This window comes from Vulpes vulpes, chromosome 2 (assembly GCF_048418805.1).
Source record: "Vulpes vulpes isolate BD-2025 chromosome 2, VulVul3, whole genome shotgun sequence".
Taxonomy (NCBI): domain Eukaryota; kingdom Metazoa; phylum Chordata; class Mammalia; order Carnivora; family Canidae; genus Vulpes; species Vulpes vulpes.
The window spans coordinates 1,717,019-1,735,460 of record NC_132781.1 but is presented as its reverse complement, the minus strand read 5'-3'; the positions used below and the strand labels follow the sequence as shown (position 1 = coordinate 1,735,460).

At 56.6% G+C, this 18,442-nt stretch overlaps 1 protein-coding gene across 3 annotated transcripts in view; it reads left to right on the top strand.

Annotated features, from left to right (window-relative positions):
• Positions 1–18,442, top strand: part of RPTOR (regulatory associated protein of MTOR complex 1) — a 329,546-nt gene that overhangs the window by 236,911 nt on the left and 74,193 nt on the right. For all 3 annotated transcript variants that reach the window (XM_025999917.2, XM_025999918.2, XM_072746474.1), the window contains 3 exons: positions 2,308–2,409; positions 8,589–8,672; positions 10,733–10,843. In XM_025999917.2, coding sequence (XP_025855702.1) covers positions 2,308–2,409; positions 8,589–8,672; positions 10,733–10,843 — 297 coding nt within the window. The remainder of the gene's footprint in view (positions 1–2,307; positions 2,410–8,588; positions 8,673–10,732; positions 10,844–18,442) is intronic.

Genomic DNA, 18,442 nt, shown 5'->3' with positions numbered 1-18,442 from the left:
CTGCAAGCTGAGCTCTGACAGGGGGCTGGGATTTGAACACTCCTGGTCACTGCAGTTTTCTTTCGTCTCCTCTTTTAACTGGTGAGGTCATGAAGAGCAAGTAGATCACTGCACGGACAGTGTAGGTGTGTCTGGACCAGGGATGGCAAGCCGGGGGGGAGGAGGAAGAAGTGTGTTGAGATTAACCCCTTCCTCTCTCACAACGACAGCAAAGGACTTTCTAGGTCCCCCAGTGGTCAGGTGTGGATCTTCTTGCCGCTCAGGCCCTCCTTTTGTTCAGGCCCTCGGGCCATCTGACACATGGGCTGACAGCAGAGCAGCCTGCCTGGCCTCAGTATTGTCCCGGGAGGCCCTGGACACAAGGCCCCAGGACTCAGAACCTCCGCCCAGGCCTGCGCAAGCTGTGCCCCAGAACGCCCCTCCTGGGCTCCAATTTCCCTAAAATCTACGCAGCAACTCTGACGCGATGGAGGTAATCTCGGAAGTCTGGCCCAAAACCCCAGCTGTGCATCATCGTAAGGTGCGCGTGGGGCAGCTCTCAAGATGTCCCGTGGAACGTCATTTAGAACCTGAGCCCCGCCTGTGTCGGGGGCTGCCCTCGCTTGTCGGCTCCCCCATGCTGTAAGGAGCACCCCAAACCTCACCGCGCGCTTCCATGGCAGAGGCTTTCGCTTTGTCAGTTTGGGTGCAGAGATGAGGGACGCTTGTCCTTCCTTCTGTGTAGAATGGTATTTCCCACAATGAGCAACACGAGAACGTCCGTAATTCTAAAACTAACTTGGAAGGAGGAGGAAAGAGCGGGGATGATGTGAATTACCCGAGCTCCCCTCAGGGACCGGAGGTCTCCCACATGTAGGGAGGGGAGCTTAATGAGGTTGCCGTTTTTAACCAATTTATGAGTAATTCACACTTAAAAGTAGGAAAGCCAGTTTGGGGGCTCCATCCCAACTCACAGGTTGCCCTCCAGATTTGGTTCACCCGACGCAAGCTGACGTTGCAGGAGCATGGATTCCTGGGTGGCGCGCGTTGTCCACTGGCTTCTCACGTGACAGACGTGAGGGAGGATCGTGGTGGCTCCTCCGTGGGTGCTGTGCAGCGAGCAGGCCCAGAGTTGAGCTCAAGGACATGCCCAGGCCCCGCCCACAGCTCAAAGTTGTGGATGCTCGTGTGTCCGCACACGCCAGCCCGGGGCCACAGCACATTCCTGTCCCCGTGTTCCTTACATACAGACACTGCTTCTCCTGCTTGGGAAATAAAAGGGAGGGTAGGGTGGAGAGACAGAGATTTGTAACTCAGGTCTTCTTGTTTGGGGCTCGGGGACAGCAGAACCATGTGTTAGGTGAAAACAGTTGTGTCAGAGTGACAAACCCAGCGGCCAGCTCCTCCCTCCGGCCTGAGCCGCTCCTTCTGTGCTTTACCGGGTCCCTAACCCTGCGGGGAGAGGCGTCCCCCCTCCCACCATCTCTCTGACCCTCTGATCCCAGTGCATGGGTCCGGCAGTCCTGCAGCCTGCTGGCCCCTCTCTCCGCTGACTGGGGCCAGGACCAGGAGCCCCTGTGACCCCACTGCAGTCCCCACAGAGTTCCTTCCCTTGCCGCTCGGCCCCACTGTGACTTGCCTTCCCGAGAAATATAAGTGAGGGAGAGACCCCCCGGGCCCCTGCATCCAGGCCCGGCTGCCTCCCGGGCCCGCCCCATGAGAGCCCCCAGGCTGTGGTGGGGAGCCCCCTGCCCGTCTGCTCCGTCCGCTTACAGAAGCGCCCTCACCCTCCCACCCTTAAACCAGAGTTTTCCACCAGGCAGCCCGGTCCCCTCGGCCCTAACCCTTGGCAGCCAGGTCCCTTCACAGAACCATCTGCGCTGCCGCCTCCAGGTTCCCCTCCCTCTCGGCCCGAGCGCACCCCACGGTACCCGCGGCTGCGCCTCTCAGCCAGTCCCGGCAGATCGGCTCTCCCGCCCCTGCCCGCCGCCCCCGTCCTCCTGCGGTGCCGCGTGGGTCTCGGGGCTCCGTCCAGGGGCCGCGGGGTGCGGGTAGGGGTGCGGGTGGGTGTCTGGAACTCAACACGCCCGAGGAGGAATTCCCCGGCTCTGAGCGCCTTTCCCGCCTCAGGCCGGGGACCCCCCTCCGGGGCTCGGGCCGAGTTATCCTGGACTCCACCCGTGCTCCTGCCGCTGCAGTCGGCTCGCTCGCCCCTGCCCTGCCCCCGCATCCCTCACCTGGACCGTCGGCCTCGGGCAGACGTGGGCGTGTCGGGCAAGTTGACCAGGAGCGGCGGGTCCCTAACTAACGCCCCTGCCTGTCCCACAGCACAGTCCGTTCTTTGCCGAGCAGCTGACCGCGTTCCAGGTGTGGCTCACGATGGGCGTGGAGAACAGGAACCCACCCGAGCAACTTCCCATTGTCCTGCAGGTGAGTCCCTTCAGATGAGCGATCGGGGAAGGGACTGGAGCCCGGGATGTGTGTGCGGGTGTGCGGCGCCGTGGCCGTGCCCCCCGCCGGGGGAAGTCGGAGCCAGGGCAGACGTACTGGGGAAGGGCTTTCCTGGGACGTCGGAGTTCCCTTCCCCACTGTCCTCTCAACGCCAGTTTGGGTTGTGGTCACTGCAGCACATGCGCTCCGGGGCACCTGCTTGGAAGGACGGGAGCTGCAGGTGCACACGGGAGGAGCGGGAGAGGAGCGGTGGCCACATGGCAGACAGCGCTCGGGGCCCCAGCCCGGTGCCCGCGGACGGCGGGTCGTTGGGTGACGGGCAGCCCTTCCATGGAGGCCGCCAGCCCCTCCCACGGCCCGTGTCCGTGCTCGCGGGAACGTCACCCACACCCCGCCGGAGGGCTGGAAGCTCGTTGCCGCGGGTCCCCGTTAGCTAACTTGTCTGGTTAGTGGGGTCCGGTGGGGCAGGAGGGCAGGATACCGGCTTCCGCCCGGGGGGATCTTCAGTCTTCACAGAAGGTTTGTGTCCGGGACGGTGGACCTGTGGGAAGGGCGCGGCCGAGCGCCTCTGGGTGCACCGCGCAGCAGGCTCGGAGACTGTTCACGGCAACGGAACCGGAGGTCTCACCTGGTCCGGGCCTGTGCGCAGGGCCCCGCAGAGGGCAGAGGGCCGGGAATGTGGCCGACGTGCCGCAGAGACGGTCTGCGCCCCCCGACGCGGCTTGGTGCCTTGTGCACGGTGGTTCACGTTGTGACTAGAGCACGGGGATAGTTGGCTGCAGGATTAGGACCATCCCGAGTTTGGTGTGAGCTGTAAGTGCACGTGTTTTCAAGTAAATGAAAATTTATTTGAAAAACTTGAAAAAAAATTTTCAAATAAATTTTTATTTCAAATAAAGAATTTCTCGGTACTAAGGACGAGACAACGCTGACCACGCAGCAGCCGTCGGCACTCCCTCGCTCACCCGTGCTCGCGCTGGCCAGGTGGGAGCAGACGGATCCCCAGGGACGCCGTGGCGCAGGTGGGACCCGCACTCCTCCCGGGTCACCAGCCTGTTCACCTGTGGAGGTCCTGCTGGCCATCCTGTGACTTCCACGGCACGACTGCGTGCCCTCCGTCCTTCCCCACGCCGGGGCGGGATGCCAAGCACACGGGGTCTGGCAAACAGTCCTGCTGGATGTGGCCTGACGCCGGTGTTTCTTTTCAACGTTCCACGTACAGTCCACACTCCCTTGGGGAATGTGCGGCCCTCACAGAGCCAGCGTCCTGGTGCCGACGTCAGGGACAGGACTTGAAAGAGCAGAGGGGGGGCGTTGGCCTCTCAAACAGCCGCAAGCAGCAGGCTCTTCATCATCCTGGCGGGCTCTCCTGGGCTGTGCCCGGCCTGGATCGATGCGGGATCCTCTACTTAACAAGAAGGGAAGGGCGGATGGGCACCCGCTTCGTGCGCTGGAGCCCACGGGGTCAGCCTCCTTCTCATTAGTTAACTTCACGCCTCTTATCTTGAGGAAATTTATTTTTGCCAAAGCCTGGACCCTGTTACCCATAAATTATCCTCTAGGGCCTTGGCAAGTCAGAAAGTATTGCTTAAGGAAGGAAGAATTTTAATGCAGACTTTGTGGCTTTTCCAGTCCCTGCTACTTTTCCCACGAGCCAGAGAGAATTTTTTGTGCCCGGAGACTCAGAGGCTTTAGCTGTTGACCTTCAGGGTCAAGCGAAATGTCTTCTCAGGCCAGCTGATTTGCAGTCCCTCCTGGGAACGTAAGCTTGGAAGTAACTTTCCCCGACCAGCCCGGGGTCTTTTCTTGACTTTAAAAGAATGTTAAACAGAAGGCCTAGGAAGGAAGTCTCTCGGTCCCCACAGCGCAAGGGCAGGCGCTTGTGGTCACCTGTCGGATGTGACACTGCTGTCTGCTCCCCCCGGGTGGCTCGGGCGCATTGCAGCCACAGACCCGGGGGCTGCCCGCGCCTTGTAGACGGGAGAGGAGGGATCTCGCAGGGCTGCGTCAGTACCCCCAGGCCCGGACCGTGGCCGGCCACTTCATCAGGACGCCGATTGCTCTCACTGCCTCCCTTTACTTTCGGAGAGAATTTTAGGTCTGAACGCGCAGGGTCATTCTCAGATGCCAGCGGGAGAGTAACCGGGATGTCACTGTTAGACGGATTATCTACATCAGTGGCTTCAGGAGCCAGTCACCAGGTCCCCAGGCACCCAGCCCACAGGGACCCCCACGGTCCACCAGACCAGAGCTAGAGAATCTGTTTTTGTAAGAAGCGGCGCCCCCCCCAGGAAGCCTTGGCCCCTGAGCCTGAGCGCCGTCTGTGCATGAGGCACGCGAAGTGTAGCCACCGCGGCAAGCTCCAGGCTACCGTGGGCGCTCACGCCACCACGACTAATCTCTGGTTCAGGTCGCCACAGATGCAAACATCCCGTTGACTGTTTGTCTCTAATGTCCAGGATCCCAGAGCCGTCTGAAACAGGAATAATAGTAATAAAAAGTACAAACAAAAAGCCAGTCTTTATTTTAACGTAAATTTTAATTTCTGCTAGCCTTCAGCGTTTTTGGATATAAATGAACAGAAGGAATAAGAAAGACCACATAATGTCTAACAAAACCAACACTTGACATTTTCCTGGGACTCTTTATTGACAATCTTTATTTTTCCCACAAAACACTGTCACAACACAAAGTCCTTCCTTGCCGAACGTCTTCAGACACCGGACCCCCGAGGCAGGCGAGGCCGTCCTGTGCGTGTCATCACAGGATCCGTGGCACGCCAGCAGATCGCGTCACAGCATTGTGAACGCGGCTCCCGTCCCGCTGCTGCATCTGCCAGGAGGACGCTTTGGTGGAGCCTGGGGCCAGTGGCGGCGGCCAGCACACACAGGAAGCGCAGGACAGGCCTGTGCGGCCAGGGTTCTCGGCCTTCACTGCCCGTTCTTCCACCGTGGATCGCTCTGCAGTTTGCCCTAGAAAACAGCTTTATTCATGTTTGGTGTGTTTTGTTGTTTTATTAAAGATTTTATTTATCTATTCATAAGAGACACAGAGAAAGGCAGAGGGAGAAGCAGGGTCCCTGCAAGGAACCCGATGCAGTACTCGATCCCAGGACCCCTGGGATCCCAGGTCACGGCCTGAGCCGAACGGAGACGCGAACCGCTGAGCCTCCCAGGCGCCCCACGTTTGGTGTTTTAAACAACAAAAGGAATCTGACCACGGGCTTTACCAGCCTTCATGGTCACAGACATTTTAGATTTTTGACAGATTGCAGGTGTGCTCCCCCTGGGTCACCTGGAAACTAGCACCTTGGGTGGTTTTGTTTCCTTTAGAACAAGGAGAGCCAATGAGTGGCTTATGAAAGAGGAGGCGTCCTGAGCTGCAGGCCCAGGCGGTGAGGCCGGCGTCCAGGACACGCCCTCGTGGTGGACGGCACACGCCAGGGGCTTCCACCGACCTCGTCCCAGTGAGCTCTGAGAATGAGCCCAGGTCACGTGTCATCACCTCCACCTGTCCCGCTGAGGACACAGAAGTCCCCGTGGTTTGTGCTCTAAGCTGCACTGTCAGGAAGTGACCGGGCGGAAACCAGGCCCCAAAGCCCACACTTTACCACCGACTTTGCCCTCCTGACCCGTTTCAGGCGGCAGTGGCACATGATAGGCACGAGTCCAGTGGGAGAGGGATCAGGTCACCACCTCCCCAGTTCCCAGAGACTCAACACCCCCAAACACCCACGTCGTCGTCTGGAGGCAGTGGTGTGGACGGGGGTCTGGAGCAGGTGCCGGCCAAGGCAAGACGGCGTTCCAGGGGCCACGGGCGCTTCTCTTCCTGCACTTCCTGCCCCTGGGCCTGCCTGTCCTTCTCGGGACCTGGTGCTGTCAGGACCCTCACGGGAGCCCTGCTGCCTCATTTCCTCACCCCCCTTGATTTCTACTCAGCTCCACTTGGCATCCTCCCCACAACCCCAACACGATCCACACCGTGTCCCCAGGGGCTGTCTTCCCAGGTCCTGCTACTGACCTGCAGGAGCAGGTGACATCACTGGAACCTCCCACCGTCACCAGTTCCTCTACCCAGCATCTCCTCCCCCAGGAGCACCACCCTGGGGGCACGTCTACCCGGCCTCCCTGGCATGTCTGCCCATCCTTCTCAGGCCTCATTCCAAATCTTCTCTTCCAGAGTCCTCTTCCCTGACCTGCCTTCTCCCTCAGCCAACAGGTTCCATGGGCATGTCCCCGGCCATCTTGAGTCTCTTCCTCCCCATCAGTGGGAGTCAAGTCCACCCAGTTCTGCCCTCCATCCCACCTCTGGCCAGTCCATCCCCCCAGCGACCACATTGGATGGCTCACTGCTGCCCCTCTCAGGGAACCCCCAGGCTGGTCTGGGGGACCCATCTTCTGACACCCCAGGCCATCCCATTCCCTCTGCCTGCTACCTGGGGACCCCACACGCTGGCTGCCCTCAGGGATCTCGCTGCACCCCAGGTAGGGCGGGGGCTCACGACTCACAGCCCGTCCCACCGTCACAGGGGCCTGTTGCAGTGTGTCTGTCTCTGTGGCTAACTAGTGGCGGTGGGAGGGGCTCCCTGCTGTCCCCTGTCACGCCCGTGAATGCACACTGGGTTTGGCTGGGAGCAATAGCAGACACAGAGTCCCTTCAGAGGTCTCCATGGCCCTGTCCTCAAGTGTAAAGACCACAAGGAAGAAGCCAATAGAAGTGACCCCATTAGAAATATTAAATTCCAGGGCGCCAGGGTGCCTCAGCTGTTGGGCGTCTGCCTTCGGCTCAGGTCGTGACCCCGGGGTCCTGGGATCGAGTCCCGCATGTGGCTCCCCACATGGAGCCTGCTTCTCCCTCTGCCTGGGTCTCTGCCTCTCTCTGTGTCTCTCCTGAATAGAGTCTTTTATAAATCAATAAATAAACCCCAACATAAGAAAGAAAACAAGAGAAGCTGTGGCAAGAACTCTTCCACATCGAGAAGGAAAAGCCAAACATTTCAGTAGGAAAGTAAGGACATGTGTGGCCAGTTTACTAGCAAAATAGCCACTTAACCTGTGACAGAAGACGATCAACCTCAACTGTAATCAAAGAAATTCAGATTAAAAAGGCTATTTTATTTTTACCTGTCATACTGGCTGCTGGTGCCAGGAGCTCTCAATCTGGTATCTAATAAAACCTTCAGGACTCTGTTTTGTGTTGTCCGTTCTTACGAATTAAGAAATTAAGGTTCCAAGAAGTTAAGTAATTTGCCCCGCGTCAGATAACCAGAGAGCACACAGCAAGCCCTCGTCCTCGCCCTGCAATAGCAAAGGCTCGGGGAGAGCGCCCACTCGTGTCTCTTTGGGGGTGCAAGCTGGTTCAAGTAGTGGATGGTTTGGTAATAAAAGTATATATAGCTCCGACCCTCAGGTTTATCCCAGGGGAAAAAAACCACATAAGTGCACAGAAATGTGCCTGTTAGGACATTTATCACAGCATGTTCAGAACAGCAGAAAGTTGGTAATCCTTTCAGAAGCGGGCAGGGGGGAGGCATGCGCTGGGCGAGACACGGCCAGACGTGCCCGGTGATGCAGAATCACCGCCACAGTGTTTTATTCAGTTTAGGTTAACAAAGGATGAGAAACGCAGTAATAGGTTATCTAGTTTAGAACAGGTAAGGGAGCGTGTGCCCCGAGGACAGTGTCCACATACACAACATCATCAGTGATTTCTTTTTAAACACAGTTAAAGGGCAGCCCTGGTGGCTCAGCGGTTTAGCGCCGCCTTCAGCCCAGGGTGTGACCCCGGGGTCCTGGGATCGAGTCCCGCCTCGGGCTCCCCGCATGGAGCCTGCTTCTCCCTCTGCCTGTGTCTCTGCTTCCCTCTCTGTGTCTCTCATGAATAAATAAATAAAATCTTTAAAAATAAATGAAAATAAATAAATACAGTTAAAAACTATTCTAATACTTTCAACAGGGTGTATATTTTAGCTGTTAATGAAAACAATACAGTGTTTTCCTAAGCCACCTACACCCCGGGACTGCAGAGAAAGGAGCACCTGCCCTGGGTGAATGAACACATGAAGCCAGGGGCAGTTGTGAGCTTGCGGAGCCGGCCCCGCGGCATCACGCCTCGCGCCGCGACTCTGCAGTGACGCTGTCCTGTTCTTCCTTCCTCAGGTGCTGCTGAGCCAGGTGCACAGGCTGAGAGCCCTGGATTTGCTGGGACGATTCTTGGACCTGGGCCCCTGGGCCGTGAGCTTGGTGCGTGCTCCCTGCCCTGACCCCAGGGAGGGCTGAGGAGTGACGGTAACCCTCCATCCAGGGGGACTGTGGGGCGGGCAGCAAGCCCGCGGGGCCCTCAGGGAACACATGCTGTGCAGCCCCGGCCACTACAGCGTTCCAGGGTTTGCTTTTGCTCTGGCCTCTTCACATCCGCCATGAAGCTTCACCTCTGCAGGCAGAAGGTGTTGCCCCCTGGCCGTGCTGTTTAGGGAGTGGCTCACCCCTGCCTGAGCCACCAAGCAGGGTGCTCCTACTCTGGCCAAGTGCCCGGTGCACACCCATTCGCTGACTTTACACTCTGATGCTCAGCACAACTTAAAAACACTTCTCTGTTTACTCATTCTGCAAAAGAGTGGTAGTGGCCATTTAAAACAGAAAATGGTGACAAAAATAAGATCAAACAGTGACCCGTTTTCCAACAACTGCATCACGAGGAAAGGAGGTATCGATAGGGAACATACACGTCACAGGAGGCACGAGAGGCCCCTCACAGCTGCAGTATCCGGACCTTATTGGTTCTGTGGGCAAACAAAAGTTTGAAAGTCTGAAAAATTAGTGTTCTTGAAAAAAGTAGAAATTTTACATAAAAGAAAAGAAATTTTACATAAACTGAATACAGTATTATTAAAGGATAATTGTTCATTTTGGGGGTGTAATGGCATGTGGTTCTTTTATAAAAGAGAACTTATTTTTTGGAGGTAAAGTCTGTTTACACATGAACGTGTGTGGCAAGCACGATGTGCTTCATATATTCTGGGAGAGGACGAGTGGGCGTGCGAGGCAGCACCCAGCCGTCGGGTTCGTGTCCCTGAGGCTGAGTGATGAGCACACAGGAGCCAGTATATTATTTTAGCTCCACTTGTATATATTTAAGATTTGTCATTACGTAATGTCAACAAAGAGTGAGACTTGGTGATCCGAGATTGAAGGAGGAAAGGAGGAGTCTAAGAATTGGGGAGAAAAGTTCACTCCCCATGGGACGGTTCACCCTCAGGGCACTTGGGGTACAGATGACTTAGAACGTGTAGGTCACTGGGGAGGGGTCTCCCGTGACTCTGGAGCGGCTTGGCCTGCGCGTGTCATGTGCGTAGCGATGTGTCTTCGTCACCGTGGAAAAGCTTGCAGTGTACCACTGTGCTCTTTAAGAAGACAGGGAAACGGGAAACTTGTATTAGTAACACTTTAGAGAGATTTTTATTTATACGGTACATTTTTTAAAAATTTGATTTTGGCCCTTTAAAGAGTTAAGCTTGTGCTAATTGGAAATCTTGATAACATGAACAGGTGCTGGACAGATGAAGTGTTGCCACAGGTGCGGGTTGGGCCTTCCAGCAAGACCCACCTGCCCGAACCAGAGACAGGATGCGTATCCCCCATTAAATGCAGGCCTTGAAAACGGAAAGGACACAGGCCCCACCCATCTTGGAGGGGGGATGCGTCTGCCGTGTCCTGGAATTCCACGAAATTGGAGATAAGGACAGAGCACCGGTGCTGAGGCGACTGACATAACCAGGCTGTGCCCGGGTAGTTGTCCCTGTGGGACGGCCACCTGCTCTCTCACCGCCTGCCCGGGAGCAGAGGGGCCCCCCGGGATGACGCACCACCAGCGACCCGCACAGCGGCTCCCTGTGTTAGCCAGCAGACTGGCCCGTCCCAGGGCTCAAGTGCTTCTCAGAAGGTCCATCTCAAGGGCAAATGTGAATGTTGGAGCCAACAGGGCAGGAGCGTTGTGGTTTGAAACACGAGAATCGTGATTAAGGGGCCCCATGCTCTGCTGCTGAAAGCAAAGGAGGCCGCCTGAGAGTGAGGCCGGGGGACCCAGGCGGGAAGCCACGGGTTCCTCTCCAGGTTCACTGCGGCCTCTAGACCAGGCGGGGCATCTCCGGATGCAGAGACGAGGAGGCCCCTTTGCTGCAGGTGGGGCTCACGCGATCCCACGAGCGCTAAATGCAGTGCCCACGGCGTCCGAGCCGCAGCGCCTGCCTCCTGAGCGCCCTGACTGCCGGGAGCTGGCCGCTCACGCTCTCCTCTCTCCCCAGGCCTTGTCTGTGGGCATCTTCCCCTACGTGCTGAAACTGCTCCAGAGCTCAGCCAGAGAGCTGCGGCCCCTTCTGGTTTTCATCTGGGCCAAGATCCTCGCCGTGGACAGTGTGAGTAGCCGGGTCCTCCCCGCTGGCGCCAGGTGGCCTCCGCGTTAGCCAACCTGGCCTGGGCAGGGGTGCGGAGAGCGGGGCTCCCGGAGGTGCCGGGTGCCACTGGTCTGCCAGCCCTGACGCCGTGTCCTCACCCTGTGGCGACCCCACGTCTCTTGTCTTTCATTCACCCAAGCCTCTGTCTTCGGAGCCATTGCCCCCCTGCAGCTTCTCCAGGCACTGCTGGTCCCCCCGCTTCCAGAATAAGTGAGGTGCATCCCCTTGGGGCCTGGGCCCAGTCACCTGAGCTGCACACGCACCGTTTATGTTACATCCCTTGCTGCCTGTTCCCTGCCCGTCCAGCCTTCTAGCAGGAAGTGACCCCGACCACTTCCTTCTTGAAACTCGGCCCTGCCTCGCCTGGACCCCTACCAGGCCTCTGTCCCACCTGTGCTTTCCCTCCCCTGCCCTGGCCTGGGGGACAGTGCCCTGCAGCTCTGCTCTCCAGTGGCCGCCCCTTCCCTGTCCTCCTGCCTGCAGGGCTGCAGTCACACCTCTGCCCCATGAAGAGCCAGGCAGGACCATGCTGAAGGCTGTCGGGGCGCAAAGGGCAGTGGTCCCTGCCCTGGACAGGCTCACGTCCAGTGGGTCAAGTTCTCTGCTACACAGGGGAAGCCACTGTGCCCTGGGAGGCTATGCCGTGAGCATAAGGGACCTGAGAACTCGTAGGGCGAGGGGCACTGATGGGCGTAGACACGCGGGGGGCACAGCTTGCACGGGGCATAGAGGGGCAGGGAGGTCAGACGGCCCACTGGGCTGAGGTGCTGGAGGCACACGCGGGGAGCCCTCCAAGTGCAGGGCGTCCCACTTCATTTCGCCCCCTGAGAGGAACCATTAAAGATTTGGGAACAAAGACACAAGATCCAAGCTGTGGTTTTTAAGTGTGTGGCCTCGGCCTAGAGGAGATTATAGGTCAACTGAGGAAGGGGCTGCCGGGCAGGAGGGGCGGACGTGATGGGGCGACTGTTCAGGAGACCCCGGGTGAGGAGGACTGCACCTGAGAGGTGGAGGCGGGGGACCCCCCGGTGCCCGGTGACCCTGCCGGAGAGCCCCCCCGGGGGAATGGAGAACAAAGAGCCAGAGGAGGAGAGCAAAGGGGGGGTCCAGCGTGAGGGAACAGAGACCCCCCCCCCCCCAGCAGAAGCCGTCCAGTCAGCCTCAGAGGAACCGTAGGTGCCAAGGTGGGGAGGAAGTGCCGATGCTCCTACCGTGGCTTCCTTGAGGGGTTCAGTGGGCGGGGAGGGGAGTGGGCTCCGGCCCTGTCGCCCTCGCACCGGTCACCAGAGCCTCACCCGGCCGCTCCCCCACGGTCCTGAACGCTGCCCTCCGCTCTCTGCAGCCTCTGCTGTGCCGAGAACGAGCCCCTGCTACTCCAGGCTGCCGTGGACCGGGTCCTCCCTCCCCTGGGCGCCGCGGCCGCCTGCGCACCCCGAGCTTTGCCATCAGGCCCCCACCTGGGGTGACGGTTGCCTGAGGATCCGGGTGTCGCAGGCGTTCGGGGGAATGTGTCACATCACCGGCGCCCCTGGGGGCAGCTGTCTGTGGTCCCGTGGTGCTCGGTTACTTCTGATGTAAAGGAGTCTTACTGTTTTTGTTTATTGATCTCGAGCGGCAGCCTAACGACTCCTGTAGTTCCTGCCGTGGACTGGGAGGTTCTCCTGGCCTCTCTGCACAGGCGGGCACGCTGTCTGCAGTCAGGGCCAGCGAGGTGGCTCTGTCCCCGTCCTTAAGCCCCGCTCATTTCCTGGTCTGGAGGTACCGACTGGGACTCGCACACGCTGCTGATCAGACGCAGTGACCCACTCACCTGGGCGGTGCTTGGTCTCAGTGGTCTTCTTGGCGCTGCAACCGCCCTCCCTCCCCACAGTATCTCCCAGGCTCACCTTGACCTCTGTTCAGCCTTGACCCTTCTTAGGCCAGCGCCCTGCATGCAGCTGTGTCCACAGAATGTTCTGTGGCTTGTTGGCTTCACGATGGTGTCCAGAACATTCTGTGACATGACAAAATATTTACCTTTCTATCCACTGAACTAACTTCAGATAAGCAACGACCTCTCCGAAAGGTTGGCCAAAACACTAGATTTAAGAGTGAAAATACCGAATCTGAGTCCTCCTGCTGCCCTCGTTCACTTGAGCGAGCCATTTCACTTCCCGTCGTCTGCCCCTCTGTAAAGTTACTGGTGCTGTGCTTCTGGCAGCGTGGCCCGGAGACGAGAGCCATGACCTGGAAGGCCACCCTGGAAACTTTAGAATAAAGGGAATAGAAGCATACGTCTCGCGTCTGCCCGGCTGGTGTCGGATACACAGAAATCCTCGCTGGCTGATCCGATGGCCGGCTGTTGTGGGCGAGGGTGCTCTACCGTTTGCTCGTCTCTCTTTTGACCTTAACTTCCCACTGAAGAGCCAAGCTGTGTGAACAGAAGGGCTCTTTCAGGGAAGTCACTCTGAAACTCTCTCTTCTCCTTCGATGCGTCTGCTTTCTGTGCGGCACATTTGGAAATTTATCGATACTGTTCCTGGGTTCCTGGCGGAGGGGACCACGCATCATGGTTCCTGGGTGCTGGAGGGCCCAGCTCAGACCAAAGCCCGTCGAAGGAGAGGGACGAAGGGGATGCCATCAGAGCCCGCCTGCCCACCATGGGCCGCCAGTGCTGCTGGAGCGCGGGTAAGCATCGCGCTTCTTGTCCCTGTAGGATCTTTAGGACCTTGTAGTATCTGGACCCAGGCGGTGTTTATTTTGAGACCTAGGACTATCTATTCCTGCTTCAGTTTTTGTTCTGTCCATGAAAAGGACGGCCCTTATGAGCTGGCAGTGCTTGGCTGCTGTGTTCTCGTGGGATCTGCAGTGGTCATCATAGCTCGGTGTAAGGAATCTGCTAGAAACCGCCTCCCAGGCCCCGTCTATCTCTGGGGACCTGCTTGTCTCCCTCCAGCACCCAGAGCCGAGCGCTCAGCCACAAGCACACCTGCTGCAGCTCCCTCGTTGCCCTGCCGCAAGGAAATCTCAGGGCCTTGCCTTTGTCTCCGCACAGCGCAGCAGGAATAGTGCTCCGGGAGCTGCGTCTGCAGCCGCCCAAAACGCCCTCGCCTGCACCGTTGTGTAACTCCTGCGGGTGCCAGGGACCTTCCAGTGAACTCCTTTCTTAACCAGCTTGTTGCACCTGTTTATTGAAAGGCAGGCATCCCGCTGAGAGACATTTTGACATATTTCCGGTTGAGACCGTGCCATTTACCTCACCCTCACTTACCACAACCACTGATCGCCTCCCAGAGACTAACGTTCCCTGCGCTTTTGTGAGGCCACTCCCCTCCCTCTGCATCTCGCCGGAAGTCACACTTGGTCACTGCTGGCCTCTGCGGGCTCTCGTGCCGTGCGCAGAGTCCCCAGTGTCGTTGGCATGGCCACCACGAAGGTCGGAGTGCACGTCATTTATGCACAGGGCTGCCCACGTGAGGATAAAAACCTGCACGGAGCACAGATTGAGGCCTGCGGTGCCCCGTGTTTGCTCACTTTGGGCACATCCTGGGGGCTGAGGATGGGGTGACTGCCGGCTTGAGAGGGGCCCCTGAAGGGCTCGGGGAGAGGCAGGGATCACTTCAGTCTTCAAGAGAGCAGGTTGTGTCTGGGAAGGAGGAGGCTGATTGCAGGAAGAACAGGGTCAGACGCTTCTGTGCCATTTGACCAAAGGGTGGCCACACCGTGGGGACAGTGTTGGGACAGAAGGCATGACTCGGGACGAGAGCCCTCCTGTTGTCCGCAAGGAATCTCATCCCAGGTCACCCGTGCACTGTGTTACCCAGCACCACTGCCAAGGAGAAACGGCCAGGCGTGTGGAGAAGCAGGAAGACGTGACCCGCAACAAGGAGGGAAAACCCACCAAAACCCACTCTGACCCCTCATCGATGTTAGAATTAGCCAATGAGGACATGGAAACAGTTGCTAGAAATCTCCACGTAAAAAGTTCCTCTGAGGGATCCCTGGGTGGCGCAGCGGTTTAGCGCCTGCATTTAGCCCAGGGCGCGGTCCTGGAGACCCGGGATCGAATCCCACGTCGGGCTCCTGGTGCATGGGGCCTGCTTCTCCCTCTGCCTGTGTCTCTGCATTTCTCTCTCTCTCTCTGTGTGACTATCATAAATAAATAAAAAATTAAAAAAAAAAAAAAAAAAGTTCCTCTGAGACACATCAAGGCATTAAGGGGCCTGCTGAACCTTCTGGAGAGGGAAGCCTCAGTGTGGCCTGGAAAACATGCTGGACGGGACGGACAGCCGGCTGAACACCGCAGAAGAAAGTTAGTGGTCACAGCTACCCGAATGCAGCACATTGAGGAAAGAGAATTTTTACAGAACAGAAGGCATCGAGTCGTGGGACGGCTGAAGGTGACGTGACGTATGAGCGTTCAGAGCCCTCGCACGGGCCTGCGGGAAAAATATTTGAAGAAATGTTGACTGAGAAATGTCTGTATTTTCCAGTTTAGTGAAAACAACAAACCAAGAGACCCGGGAAGCTCCGTGAACCCCCACACAAGGAATATGAAGAAAACCTCCCTGAGTCATCATCGAATTGCTGGAAAACAGAATGAATTTAAGGAGTCGGAAGCAGCACACCACGGAGAGCGGAGGAACAAGGAGCAGGAGGACGGCGGCCGGTTACCGGCCAGGAACGCCGCCAGGAGGGCACGGGGGGCTGGTGCCCTGACGTCCCCGAGGAGGAGCCGCCGGCCTGGCCTTCTGTGCCCACCGAGGGGATCTCTAACACTGGAGACGGAAGCACCAGAGGGGCGCTCCACGAGGAAGCGTGACTTCTTCCTGCGGCTTCAGTCCCTGTCAAAGATAGTCAACTGGTGGAACAAGCAGTCATCACGGGCGCTGTGGGGTCTGTAAGGTGCGTGGTCACAGTAGAGAAACGGGGCTGGGGGGGAAATTGGAGAAATACTGGTCAGCTTCTGAGCCTTCCTGCGGAGCACTGGCACCACGCGCCTTCACGCCATCACTGTGATTTTATTTATACAGATAGAGAGAAAGCCAGTTAGCCCCCACAGGGGTAACCTGGGGTCATAAATATGTACAAGGAACACGAAAGAAGATGAAGTGGAGGGGACAGTGACTGGATGGGACAAATAGAAAAACACAGGTGGATGGATTTGTACATAACCGTGTCGGCCTCACGTGTACGTGATCTAACCCCAGGTAAAAGCAGAGGTGGTCAGACTGTCCTAACAAGCAAGAACAAACCCTGTGCTGCCTACGAGAAATGCGCTTCAACATGAAGACACAACCAGGTTAAAAGCAGAAGGCGTTCCACGTCTCCACTAAGTGAAGAAGGCCGGGATGCCCGTATTGATACGAAGGCAGGTTTAGGAGCAGAGAGCGTCACGGGCCGTAAAGGAGATCAGTGCACACAGTGCTCTCGGACCCCGTGGGCCACGGGGGCAGGACCGCCCTGGGTATTGACCCACGTAACGGCAGGGTCCTGAACACGTGAAAGGAAAGCGAGGGGAGCTGCCAGGAAGCAGAGAATCCATCATCGTACTTGGAGAAGTCAAGGCTCCTCTGTCAGTAAACGGCCCAGCAAGTAGGAGGGAAATGAGTGGGGAGAGAGCACGTGGCCAGCGGGACCGAAGCCGCCCCCCATTGCAGCAGCCGAACACACGTCCTCGCCAGGGGCCAGCAGCACCGAGCACAGCCTGGCCCTGAAACCGACTGCCACGAAGTAGACGAGCAGAAATCGTACAGTGTGCCCTGTAGCCACCGTGGAGTCTAACCGTCAACCGTGGAGGAAAAGAAAACTTCCACCAAACACCTGGAAACTAAGCAGTACGCATTTCAATAAGTCATCTTTAAATAATTATATTATAAAATATAAATTTTATTAAATATAAAATATTTAACATTGAAATTTGTAAATGTCCTATAAATTCCATAAGTAACATAAATACTCATTAAGAGAATGTATGTATTATATTTATAAAGTACACAAATGGGACTCCATCAAACTAAAAAGCTTCTGCGCATCAAAAGAAACAGTTTGCTAAAAGAAAAGGCAACCTGTGGAATGGGAGAAACTATTGTCAAACCATCTATCTGACAAGGGGTTAATACCCAAAATATATAAGGAACTCCTGCAACTTAACTACAAAATCTCAAACAATTGAATTAAAAAATGGGCAGAGGACCTGAATAGACATTTTTCTTTTTTTTTTTTTTTATTTTTTTTATTTATTTATGATAGTCACAGAGAGAGAGAGAGAGAGAGAGAGAGAGGCAGAAACACAGGCAGAGGGAGAAGCAGGCTCCATGCAGGGAGCCCGACGTGGGATTCGATGCCGGGTCTCCAGAATCGCGCCCTGGGCCAAAGGCAGGCGCCAAACCGCTGCACCACCCAGGGATCCCTGAATAGACATTTTTCCACCGAAGAAGGCACCTAGATGGCCAGCAGGCACATCCCTCATCACCAGGGAAATGCAAATGGAAACCACAGTGAGACACCACCTCACACCTGTCAGATTGGCCAGATCGGCTTGAGAGGGGCCCCTGAAGGGCTCGGGGAGAGGGCAGGGATCACTTCAGTCTTCAAGAGAGCAGGTTGTGTCTGGGAAGGAGGAGGCTGATTGCAGGAAGAACAGGGTCAGACGCTTCTGTGCCATTTGACCAAAGGGTGGCCACACCGTGGGGACAGTGTTGGGACAGAAGGCATGACTTGGGACGAGAGCCCTTCTGTTGTCCGCAAGGAATCTCATCCCCTTGAGATAATCTTGATAAAGACAAGAGTTATCAAGAGTTGGTGAGGACATGGAGAAAGGGGAACAAAACAAGCACCACTGGTGGGAGCGTGACCTGGTACAGTCACCGTGGAAGGCAGCGCAGGGATTGCTCATCGATGGGGCATTCCCACTGCTGGGTGCTTAACCAGAGGAAATGCAATCCTATTGTGGAGAGACCTGCATCCCCCTGTTCATGGCAGCATCATTCATGGTAGCCAAGCATGGAAATGCCCACGTGCCCGTTAACACGTCAATGGTGGATGAAGAAAACACACACACACACACACACACACACACACACACTGGAGTATTACTCGGCCCTAAAAACGAAAAAAACCCTGCCGTTTGTGACCAGATGGCTGAACCTGGAGGGCACTGTGCTAAATGGCATAAGCCAGACAGAGAAAGACATATGCCAGCTGACCTCGTTCATTTGTGGAATCTTAGAAAATGGAACTGATATAGCCAGAGAGGGGGGCAGTGGTTCCCGGGGCTGCAGGGGGTGCGAGTGGGGGCACGCAGGCCAAGGAGTACACACTCCCAGTTCTCCACTGACCTGGGGAGCTGACATCCAGTGTGGTGACTGTAGCAGTCATGCTGTGTCATGCACCCCAAGGAAGCTAAGAGAGGGCGTCCTATCACACACACACACACACACACACACACACAGAAAGGGACTATGAGAATTCATGGATGTTAACTTGATTCTGGTGATCGTTTCACAGTATGTGTGTGTATCAAACCGTTGTGTTGAATATACAAAAATCATATATATTTTTGCTTGTCCATTATAAATC